Below are 11,952 nucleotides of genomic sequence, written 5' to 3'. Positions count from 1 at the left end.
AAGCTTCATTTCAACCAAACGAACAAAAAAGTTGAAGAAACAGTCATCTTTATTATTATTATTATTATTAATCAAAATAATAACAATAATAATAATTTAAATATTGAAACTGATCTCCATAATTTCTTTTTCTTTCAGCTTTTTTTATTTATTTTATTATTTTTATTTTTGATGAACTTTGCCTACTATTATTGTAATTCAATAAGCTTCATTTTAACCAACCGAACAAAAAAGTTGAAGAAACAGTCATCTTTATTATTATTATTAATAAAAATAATAACAATAATAATAATTTAATAATTTAAATATTGAAACTGATCTCCATAATTTTTTTTCTTTCAGCTTTTTTTATTTATTTTATTATTTTTATTTTTGATAAACTTTGCCTACTATTATTGTAATTCAATGAGCTTCATTTCAACCAAACGAACAAAAAAGTTGAAGAAACAGTCATCTTTATTATTATTATTATTAATAATCAAAATAATAACAATAATAATAATTTAAATATTGAAACTGATCTCCATAATTTCTTTTTCTTTCAGCTTTTTTTATTTATTTTATTATTTTTATTTTTGATGAACTTTGCCTACTATTATTGTAATTCAATAAGCTTCATTTTAACCAACCGAACAAAAAAGTTGAAGAAACAGTCATCTTTATTATTATTATTAATAAAAATAATAACAATAATAATAATTTAATAATTTAAATATTGAAACTGATCTCCATAATTTTTTTCTTTCAGCTTTTTTTATTTATTTTATTATTTTTATTTTTGATAAACTTTGCCTACTATTATTGTAATTCAATGAGCTTCATTTCAGCCAAACGAACAAAAAAGTTGAAGAAACAGTCATCTTTATTATTATTATTAATAAAAATAATAACAATACTAATAATTTAATAATTTAAGTATTGAAACTGATCTTCATAATTTTTTTCCTTCATCTTTTTTTATTTATTTCATTATTTTTACTTCTGATAAACTTTGCCCACTATATTGTAATTCAGTAAACTTAATATCAACCTAGCGAACAAAAAAGTATAAAAAACATTAATATTCTCTGATATTACTGACAACAACTACAATAATTTAAAAATTCAAGTATTGATACTGATCTTCATAATATCAAGACCCTTTTATAACCACCAAACTAACTGTTTCCAAACTAATTGTTCAAACTAACTGTTAATTTTAGAGAGAAGAAATTAACGTTTAAATTTCTTGTTAAAAAGGCACTTTTTTTTTCAAACTTCTTCGAAAATAAAACTCGGGTATAACGCTAATTATAAATGTAGTTTTCTTAGTGTAAATAAACAAATAAGAAGCAAAAATAAACAATGGTCTTGGGAAAAAAAACTGTTAGATAAAGAACTCGAAGTCTATGTTTACATCGATGTATGTGTACCGAATCAAAGTCACAACTTAAAGGAAATTGATTGTATAAATATTGAATAGGAGGAGGGATCTGGAGTCCCTCCCTAGATTTATCAAACTTTCTAAAAATACAATGAATGTGTCAATATTTAAAGGTCGATACGAGAAATTCCAACCGGATAAATATTCAAGCGCATTAAGCGGACCTTCATATTTTGGTTGCATGTCTTAAATGAACGAGCTTTTGTGAAAAAGGTACTTAAAAATACTGCTTACTTAAATTAACTAAATCCTAAAGATTTTGTTAAATTTTACTCATCGTGAAATCTGTATTAAAATTTAATAACTTAAGAATAAAATTTTCTCTAAATTTATTTTTAAAATCTATTTAATGTTAAATCCTTTGTTAATTACCAGACTTAATATTTTTATTAAAATTTCACTTACTCAGAAGTTTTTAAAGCAATATAATTGTATAATTTTCCTTTATTGCGTTAAAACTTATTTCCGTGACGCCTGGTGAATCTTTAAAACAAATTCATATTGGTATCAAAATTTACCATTTATAAAATCCTCCGTTTAGTTTACTTTTCATAAAGTTAGATTTGAATATCTTTCAATTTGAAAACCAATTTTTATTCGAAATGAATTGCTCGTGTGCATATGGTTTTGTAAGAACAAGAAAAATGTCAGCAGTTCCTTTTTCACAAGAGGTTGACGGATTTCAAATTCCTGGTATGTTTTCGGCGGAAAATTTCCGTTCTGCTCTTAAATACAAACCACGCTCAGATGATATTTTTTTGGCGACTTATCCAAAATGTGGAACGACATGGACGGGACAGATACTGTTGCTCTTACTTCAGAAGGGTGAGCCTTTAAAGAAGTCGTCTGACATTCTTGCAAAAGCTCCTGTTTTAGAAATGACAGGTAAAAAGATGTTTAATTACATATTCCACTTATTAATTTTCATTTGTTTTAACTTATATTCATTTAATTTAGTTTTTAACTTACTGTAATCTGACTGACAATTGTTGAATTTTAAGGATACCCTCCAATTTATTTACTCAATTATTGTTCAACAAATGTATTTCATGTTCATAATGTATTTCAAATGTATTTCATGTTCATAATGTATTTCAAATGTATTTCATAACTCATTCATTTCATAATAGTAACAGGGCTGAAATATTATATATGTCAAGACAAGAAAAAGAAAAAGAATGATAAAATAATTATTTTATTCTAGCTATTTTTCGGGAAGAGAAAAATATCTATGATTGCGTTGAATAGTTTATATTTAAGATTAGTAAGAGTTTTTTTTTTCTTCGTAAAAACCAGCTATAATTTAAATTATTTTACTACAGTTTTTTCTCATACCCGTCTCACTTTCAGGCCTGCATAGAAATCAAAACTATTCATGCAGGGATACCAACTGGTCTGCTTTCTGCGAAATATTTTAGGATATGGTAAAAACTAAGAAACAGAAACTTCTTTAAAAATTTGATTAATTTTGCCATCATTTCAACAATTAAACCTCCAAGTGTTTTATACTCTCTCGTAATACTTTTAAAAAAAAGGGTAAATAAACGAGTAACGTTTCAAAATTTAGTTCAAATTTAGCACTCCTGCATAAACACTTTCATTTACTTAATAAATTTTAAAGATTAAGCGCTCAAAAATAGATGCCAATTCTCAAAACTTTTCACACATGAATGTAAAAAAATAGAATTGAAAAAAAAATCACAAAGATTCCAATTATAAAATGGAAAATTAAATTAAGGGGAAAAACATAAATAGAAAAAATTCGTTAATCTTAGTGTGATTATCTAATGTTATGTTAATCTAATGTGATTTAATCAGGTCATTTCCAGGAGCAACTGAGAGTTGTGAGGGATTCATCTCGTAAACCAGGAAATCGGCATTTATATGAATAAATTAAGATTACTTAGCATCAATATGAACTGATGAGATAGGATGGAAATCTTTTGTCACTATCGTTACTAATTTAATTTCGATATTAATTTTTTCTATTCGGAATATTTTAGATAAATAAGCATTATAATCAGAGAAAAAAAATATTTTATTGATTAACATTACAAGCGCAAATACGGTTTCAATTACGATTCAGATTAGAAAGCAAGTATTTGGATCTGATATAGATATTTTTTGTCATCAAATATAACGTAGGAAACAAATAGCGTTAAATAGTGTTAGGCCGTATTTTTGATGTTTTTTGTTCTTTGAAAAAAATGTGGCTATAAAGTTTCTCCTATTTTTGAGTACAGACTTAGTTTAGTTGTTTCTGACTTAGTTTAAGCAAAACACAAAACATTTGTAGTGAAAAGTAATATTTAACGTTTTGAATTCTCCCAATAAGAATTTTTTTTAATTGTACTAATAATTAAAATTATTATTTATCTGCCGCAACCATTTTTATAAGCTATCCACTGTGGTTTATCTCATTACTCAACCTTATTCATAAACACAGAGTTTAGACAAATTTTTTTTTACGGTTTTAATTCGTTTAAAATTAATAATGCGCGAAATGTAGAAGACAAATATTTTACGCAAGTTACATATTTTTATAATGGTTTGCGATTCTAAAATGCTTACAATTTTTTTTAGTGCTTGATACGTCGTTTATGATGTGAGAAAATTAATGTTAGATACGATGATCCATTCATTCATTTTCAGTTTTCGTTTTTTTTCTGCAAAATACTGACTTAGCGTATCAGCATAATGTTACTCAAAAAGAAAAAAATATCATTACCCGGTTTAAAAAAATGATGACCGTCTAGCTCCATAAATATTTTTGGAAATGTAATTTATTAGAATGTTTTTTTAAATAGATGACTTTAATATATTTATTTGTGAAATAAAGTTTTACTAGTTCTGCAAACAAATCTTTCAATTTTTACAAAACATAGTTTTGTACTAAACATTGAATGACATCGATCGAATACAATTAAAAAAATTTTTATGTGAAATGCAACTAGTGTTCATATATGCAATGCTAATTATGTATTTGTTTTATTATCAACGAGGTCAACATTACAAAAAAAGTATTAAGTATTTCAGCAATGTTGATGTTATAATCAATGTTTTTTGGGCAAAAAATTAAATAAAAAGATGTAAAAGAAGAATAACTAGATGTAGTTTCATTTTTAAATATTTTTATTTAAATTTACGATGGTTTAAATGAAATTAAAAAAATGAACTTTACTAGGATGATCAAGTGAGAAATGGTCATAATATATCTTAGCAGGTTGTCAATGTATTAATTTAAAATTTAATGGTAGTATCAAGGCTATCAATTTTCTAAAAATATGAAACACTAATGGTAACTCATTTTCTTTCTTTATTTCAAACGAAGTTGATTTCCTGGAAAGCACGCCATGTTATGTTTGATAATGTTGCACGAAATTTAAGTAACGCTTTTGAGATTTTTGAACACTATGTTTTCCGTTTGCCGTAAATTTAAGTTGTATCTTCTGTTTCACATTTAAACTTTTTAAAATATAAATTTCTTAAAGATTATTTATTATGAAGATTATGCGTATAATTTCGTAAAGATTATTATAAACAGTTTTCGACATTTTGTCAAATTTACTCTTTACTTCTTAAAGATGTCATCGGAAAAATTTGCTACACCAAGCATTCTGCAGTTTTCAAAATAAGCTGCGAGAAATGTAAACGCTGGATCTGAGTGTTTCTTATCCGACTTTCCTATGTCAACTTTTAGAAAAAGTAGAGATAGTTTGTGACTTTTTAATGCGAAAACATGAGTCATGCTACGAGAACTGTATAATGCACTTTTGGAGGGAAAAATACTTTTTTTAATATTCTTTCTTAAGATATAGTTTTTTTTTAAAAAAAAAATCCTGCTTACCTGAGTCACTCTATTAAATCCTAGTATTAAAAACTCTCCTATGCATATCTGATAGCTTTTAAAATCTACTTAGACGCATTTTTCTAGTGGTATTTTGTTTTATAACCGTCGTTGAACAGTTCACCCAATTATTAATTTACAACTGTCAATGCTCAACTCCGTACTTTTGTAATTTTCAAACCAACCCAGAACCAGACAAGGGAAATCCTGGATCAAACATTGAAACAAACTTAGCTTTCGTGGAGGACTTGTTGATGTAACTAACCTGAATTTGCGTTACATGGAAACTCCGAAAACCATTTACGGTTACCATGACTGCAAGGGGAATCAAACTCATGATCCGTCAACCACTGAGGATATTTTACGTCAGCACTGTGGTTGGTGCGAGCCGGGAGCAGAATTCGTATGAACCAATCACTACTGGGGTTCGAACTTGGGTCAACTCATTGGGTGGCGAACGCTCTATACCTTGAGTCACCTCGACACCTCCTTAGTGATAGTAAATGCCAATTGAAGTGACTTTGTGAGCAGGCATTCGATTTACATTTAGCAAGCACTTAGAGCCGTATAAGGTAATGCGCAAACCTGACATAATTATGTTAGGGTATTTATATGTAATTGTAGTCAGAGTCAATTTAACTCAATGCATAAAATAACGCAATTTGCAATTGATATCACACATTTGTAAGCTGCGCAATTTTATACGATTAAAGAATGTTTGAAAAAAAAAACTTTTGAATTATTTTGAGATTCTGTTTTGAAATGTATTATTTTATATTCTAAAAGGAGCTGAATTCGTTGAAAAGATGCGGAGACCAGGTCCAATCAAAACGCATCTGCCATTTCACCTGACGCCTTGGTCTGAAGATGCCAAATATATATGCGTCGCAAGAAATCCAAAGGACTGCTGTGTTTCATATTTTCACCATTTGACGAATTTGCCGGGCCATAACTTCAACGGGACTTTCGAAGAATTTTTTGAGCTCTTCATCTCTGGAAAAACTGATTATGGTGATTATTTCGACCACCTTATGTCTTGGTATCCTCACAGGTTTGTGTGACATTAATTTTATTTTATTTTTATTATTTTTATTTTCTTACTATACTAAAGCATTTAGTAAAATATCTTATACTAGTGGGCTGCGCCCCCTGCTCGCTAACGCTCACCAACCCCCGAAAATTGCTACGCAATCTAATATGGTTTGCTTCGCAAACCAAGCTTGCTTCGCTCGCTACTACAGGGTAACAAAAAAGTATAGGGATCACTTTTGTGGCTAAAGTTTTAGAACCTTTTTACATATATAGCTTACTGATCTAAAGCTCCGCTATTAGACTTTCAATTGCAATACTATTTCATAAAATCACAAAAATGCCTTTGAAGAAATTTGACAAGAAGCTAATTGGTCAAGTACAAGCATTTTTAGAACTTCGCTGGAGCCACAGGATTATACAAACCCATTTTAAAAAGAAAGGTACTGCGATTTCACTCAGCCATATCAGTCGCATCAAGAATTCAAAACTCGGATCGATGCAAAATAATGCAAAACCAAAAAGAAGTGGACGGCCAAGCAAATTGAAGAAATCAGATTTGCAGAAGCTTGATAAGATGACATCAAAACCAGATCCACCAACACAGGCAAGCATGGCTAAAGCTCTTAACGTGAGTCAGCAAGTTGTAAGCTATCAACTAAAACAAAAGTTGAAGAAAAAATGCCATAAAAAACCTAAATGTCATCATTTAAGTGAGAGATCGGTGCAGATTAGGAGACAACGTTCATGACCCCTCTACAAGCTTCTCCGTAAGGACAGATGGCGAAAGTTCATTACAACTGATGAAGCTTGGATCTATCTATCAGATACCAATGCTAAATCTGAAGTTCAATATCTTAGTCACGGGCAGAACAGACGAGACTTGACACCATCAACCACGGTGCCTCATCCCAAAGGCGTAATGGTTTGGATGGGCATATCCCCCCACGGTGTGACCAAACCTCGGTTTGTGAAACCTGGGGCCAAAATAAATTCTGAGTATTATATACAGAAGATATTAAAGCCCTTTCTTAAGGATGATTACTGCAGATTGTACCCTAATGGTGATGCTGTGTTCCATCAGGACTCTGCCCCATCGCATGCATCTAAGGTCACCCAGAAATTCCTAACAAATCAGCAAGTGCAATTCCTGAGACTGGAACAATGGATTCCAAACAGTCCTGATGCTGCACCATGCGACTATTTCCTATGGGGACATCTGAAATATAAACTGAATAAGCGAAGAATTTCTACATTGAGAGGCCTTCAAAGAGCTATTAGAGAAGAGGTGAAGAAAATCCCCCAGGAAATCATTTTGCGGGCTTTAAAATCCTGGCCGAAGCGTTGTAGACAAATCTATTATGCCGGAAATCGACATATTGAGAAGCATCGCTGAATTTATGTAATAAATTTTGGAAATATAAACATTCAAAAATGATCCCTATATTTTTTTGTTACCCTGTAACTTAGGTACATTGCAAATGCACAAGATTCTAAGAATTCAAAACAATCATTCAAATCCATATAAAAACTTTTTCTTTTTTAAAAATTACATCTTTTTAGTAAATACTAAGTCATTAAAATAAATTTGAATTCAAATAAATGACATGTAATTCGTTAAACCTATTAGAAATGTGCTATAGTATAATTCGTGATATAATTCGTGATAATAATTCGTAATATATAAATTCGTAAAAAAAAAAGCGCTTTTGACAAAATACTAAAATAGAGATCTATCGACAAAGACTACTCACTTCTGCCTAGCTTAATAGTATGAGATTGCCTCTCTCTGGTTATTTCAGTTTCCGTTTTAAAAAGCAAGATATATGCTGAGCCACCTCAGCTAGATTTGGCATGTGACATTTTTAGCGGCAATCATTGGTCGATTCGCAGTGTAAGAGAAATAGTAACGTAAACAAAACAAAGCAAACGTTGCCACCAGCGGAAAAGATATACAGCCAAAGTTTAGCAGCCACGTAAGAGAATTATATATATTAGATATTGAGGATTTAAAAAGAGAAAAAAAATCACTGTACTCAAAGTAAAACACGAATTTCATAAAAAAAAAACTTAATTGCTCTAATGATAAAACTATCAAAATGAATACTTAATGGTTCAAGAAGCTGTCCTCAAACATGCTAAGCAATTAGTGTATGTGGCGTTTTAACCCTTAACGGATGGAAAGACTTTCAAGTTTACTTCCTAAAAAGTACAATTATAATAACAAGTTCAATATTTAGTGATATCTAGCTGCCTTTGACGACCAGCTTGATCATTTTTCAAAATTACCTTGAACACTATGTAAACTTTTATAGTAACCAAACAGAATGCACAGCACAAATGTATTTAAATATTTTAAAATAATAACATAAAAACAAGTGGGAAATATATTGATAAAATATAAAATTAAATTTCAAATAGATAATAAAATAGGGTGGTTGAAATATATGCGCGAAAGCAAAAAACATACGTGAAATCAGCACTACTAAATATACTGCCAAATGTTCTACCGATTTAGTGTATATTGACACAATTTTTTTATTTCTGAAGCCTGCAAACCCAAAAGTCATCAATCTGAAAAGTCCAAAATGTAGCTATCCATGACTAAATACAAGTTTTGTTAAATCCAGAAAAAAATTTTTGCCCGAAATCGAAAAACAAGTTCCCCCTTGGCTTTTGTTGGTCGTCATAGAAACCTTAGGCAGAAGAGTAGCTAAAAATTTGGGCCTCTTAACGTTAATCTACATTTTTGTGCATTTTTCCATATTTCCGACACTATTTGAGAGAATAAAAAAAATCGCATACGAGTAATTTTTTATTCAAAGATATTTTTATGCGAAATATTAAATATTGCTTATTATTTTTTATTATTTCATTCAAGAGCAATCGATAATAAAAATTATTATTTTTTAATTATGTATGTACAAGGTACATAAATTATTATTTCAATTTAAACGAAGTAATTTTAAATGACAAAATAAAATAAAAATTTGGTATAGTCAACCAAAAGTTTTCTAAGAAATGAAATTTTTAAAAATAGTCAAACTTTCTAATTTTTTCTCTGCAAGAAATATTTAATTAATTTAATTTAAATTTCGGATTGGATTTTATCAGATAAAATTGCATTGTTTTAAATTAAATAATATATTAGATACTTTCAAATTCCAAAATTTTCGTCCGTTATTAAATTAATAAAAAATAATAAATAAACATAAAAAAATGCTCTTATGTAAAATTATCTTATGTGAAATTACTTATTAAAAATGAATGAGCAGTTGTAATTTTACTTGCTCACAAAATGTATTCCCAAAATTAATTTTAAAGAGATATTTCCGTTAATGTTAACTGCATTTGTTTTTGCTGTTAGATATAAATATTCGCTATAATGCTTTCTAGGATATTTCATTCTTTCAGTAACTAACATATCAAAAATTAGATATTAAACCATTTGAAATCACAATCCTAAGGGAACTGAAGCGCAATTGATTAGAGATCTTTTATAGATGAACTTTTTTCTAATAAAAGAAATTTAGTGTCTTGTATAAATATTGCTCATACAAAATATTCGTCCCTAAACTTTAGATACTTTTAAATATTTTTAGATATTTTTAAATTTTTCCTTAAAGGAGTTCTTCTAGACGCTGCTGCTCAAGCTGGAAAGGCCTGGCTGGACCTGGCTTTTCCAGATTGAGCCTTTCCTCTTCTTATCATTTGAAGGCCTGGGCTTGTGTTAGATCAACACCTCCTAGAATAATGAAGGCCTCAGCACGGATCAAATTAGTAGTCCGATGTGGCGAAGTTAACTGCGCAGTTGATGAAAAATAAGAAAGATGTCATTACGATCGGGGTACTAAGCTGCGCAGTGGTTGAAAATACGAAATATGTCATTACGTTTGGACTACTAAAGGATATTTATGGTAACCCGTGCAGAGGCCTACTCTTTTCTAGGAGGTGTTGGTTAGATTCCCCTCGTAGCACCTGCTTGATGTTCAAACGTATAGTAGTGGTTTAATAATCCTCTATAAAATTATGTTCCTTGCGATTTCAGACAAAGTCATGCAGAGTTGGGTGTTCAAGGAGCTTGGTGCAAAAGTCGGGTATCAATAATTTCAATCATTTAGCATTTATCCATACGGCTTGTCATCGTCAATCATTGTACTCAAACTAAAATCTGGGTTGTCCCATTGAATACTACTTTCCAATTATGTTTTTGTAGTTAGAAACTAATTTTAATGTATTGTCCCTGGCTATTGCTGAGTTGGAAATATCCACTGATTGTTAGGGTATGAGGTACAGAACAAATACAAATATCTGTCCTCCGAACTTGATCTTTGGATCATCATTAAAAATGAGCACCAGAACGACGCCAATGCCTTGTCAGTGTCGCTCTAGGGATCCAAAACAAAATTAATCCAAAATATGCTTCATATTTTCTCTTTTCCTCAACATTATCATTCACATAACATCAACATTGTTTTTTTTTCTTTCAGAAACGAGCCAAATGTATTGTTCTTCACTTATGAAGAGCTTAAAGAAGACCTAGATGCCGCTATTTTAAAGATGGCGACTTTCATCGATGATGAAAAATATGCCGAACCCATTAGAAGCGATTCGGAAATCCTAGAGAATATTAAGAAGTACAGTAGTTTAAAAGAAATGAAGGAATCCATGGCCAAGAGCTTTAAAGATATCGCCCAGATTTCACCAGATGAATTAAAAGAAGCACCGATGCCAGATGCATTGAAAGAATTCTTAGTAAAACAGAAGGATAATTTAAAAGCGGCGGTTGAAGGTAAGAATGGAGGATCGAATGTGACACAGTTTGTCAGGAAAGGTATTGTTGGTGATTGGAGAAATTATCTGACGAAGGATCAAAATCGCAGATTGGAAGAGAAGTTTGCAGAACGAACTGAAGGAACAGACTTTCAAAACTTGTGGAAAGATTATATGTGATAGGAATGTTCTCTTTCGATTCATTCAGCATTTTTTTTAAATTTCATTTCTATTTATTTATTGTTTCAAATGTATATTATGCTTATTTTATGTAGTGTAGTTTTTCTCTAGCGTGAAATAAAGATACGCTCTGATGGTATTTCAGACCATAAATATTTGCTTTTAAATACGAAGAGTAATCAACACATTTAAAATTGAAAGTAAAATTAAAATGATTATTTTATTGAAATAGAGTATTATGCAAAGATTTAGCATGAGTGTTTGAAAATCATGCTTGAAACAATTACTGGACTAATTGCAGCTTTAAATATTATCAGCATATCTATTTATCTATCTTTCAGAGCAAAAATCTAATGTGTATGGATATATAGATTGCTAAAAAAATTATGAAATCTTATAATTTTGCATTAGCAATAAATAGCCGAAAACTGAATAATTAAGTGAAAGAGCAATCATGAAACTGAAGTAAATATTCTAGAAAAAGTAGCTAATTTTAGTCTATTTTAAAAAAATATTAAACTTTATTAGTCGCTACTTTTTGCATTTTAATTCGCCCGTAGACGAGCGATTAAATTTAAAAGTGGCCGGATCACGCTCTTGATCGAAAATTACATCACTAAGTGTGGAAAGGGAGATGGCCAGACTTAATTTCATCAACAGATTTCGCTTTCAGGTGTTCTGGGCTTATTTAATTTCTGAA

General features: G+C 29.9%; 1 protein-coding gene across 1 annotated transcript; it reads left to right on the top strand.

The window, feature by feature from the left end:
* The first annotated feature begins 1,461 nt into the window (after positions 1–1,461).
* LOC107445125 (sulfotransferase ssu-1) lies at positions 1,462–11,405 on the top strand. Its single transcript, XM_043055257.3, has 3 exons — positions 1,462–2,308; positions 6,057–6,321; positions 10,790–11,405. Exons 1-3 carry the CDS (start codon positions 2,026–2,028, stop codon positions 11,250–11,252), a joined length of 1,011 nt encoding a protein of 336 aa, XP_042911191.1. The 5' UTR covers positions 1,462–2,025; the 3' UTR covers positions 11,253–11,405.
* The last annotated feature ends 547 nt before the right edge of the window (positions 11,406–11,952 follow it).

Source organism: Parasteatoda tepidariorum, chromosome 2 (assembly GCF_982258835.1).
Source record: "Parasteatoda tepidariorum strain Cologne lab strain chromosome 2, Ptep-v5.0, whole genome shotgun sequence".
Taxonomy (NCBI): Eukaryota; Metazoa; Arthropoda; class Arachnida; order Araneae; family Theridiidae; genus Parasteatoda; species Parasteatoda tepidariorum.
The sequence above is the reverse complement of the archived record's forward strand: the minus strand, read 5'-3'. Positions and strand labels throughout refer to the sequence as shown.

What these genes read in the sequence shown, in the direction of transcription:
- LOC107445125 (XM_043055257.3), top strand. Translation starts at nt 2,026, where the DNA reads ATGAATTGCTCGTGTGCATATGGTTTTGTAAGAACAAGAAAAATGTCA. An exon ending in TCCTGTTTTAGAAATGACAG is followed by an intron (nt 2,309 to 6,056) that starts GTAAAAAGATGT and finishes ATATTCTAAAAG; the next exon opens with GAGCTGAATTCGTTGAAAAG. An exon ending in ATGTCTTGGTATCCTCACAG is followed by an intron (nt 6,322 to 10,789) that starts GTTTGTGTGACA and finishes TTTTTCTTTCAG; the next exon opens with AAACGAGCCAAATGTATTGT.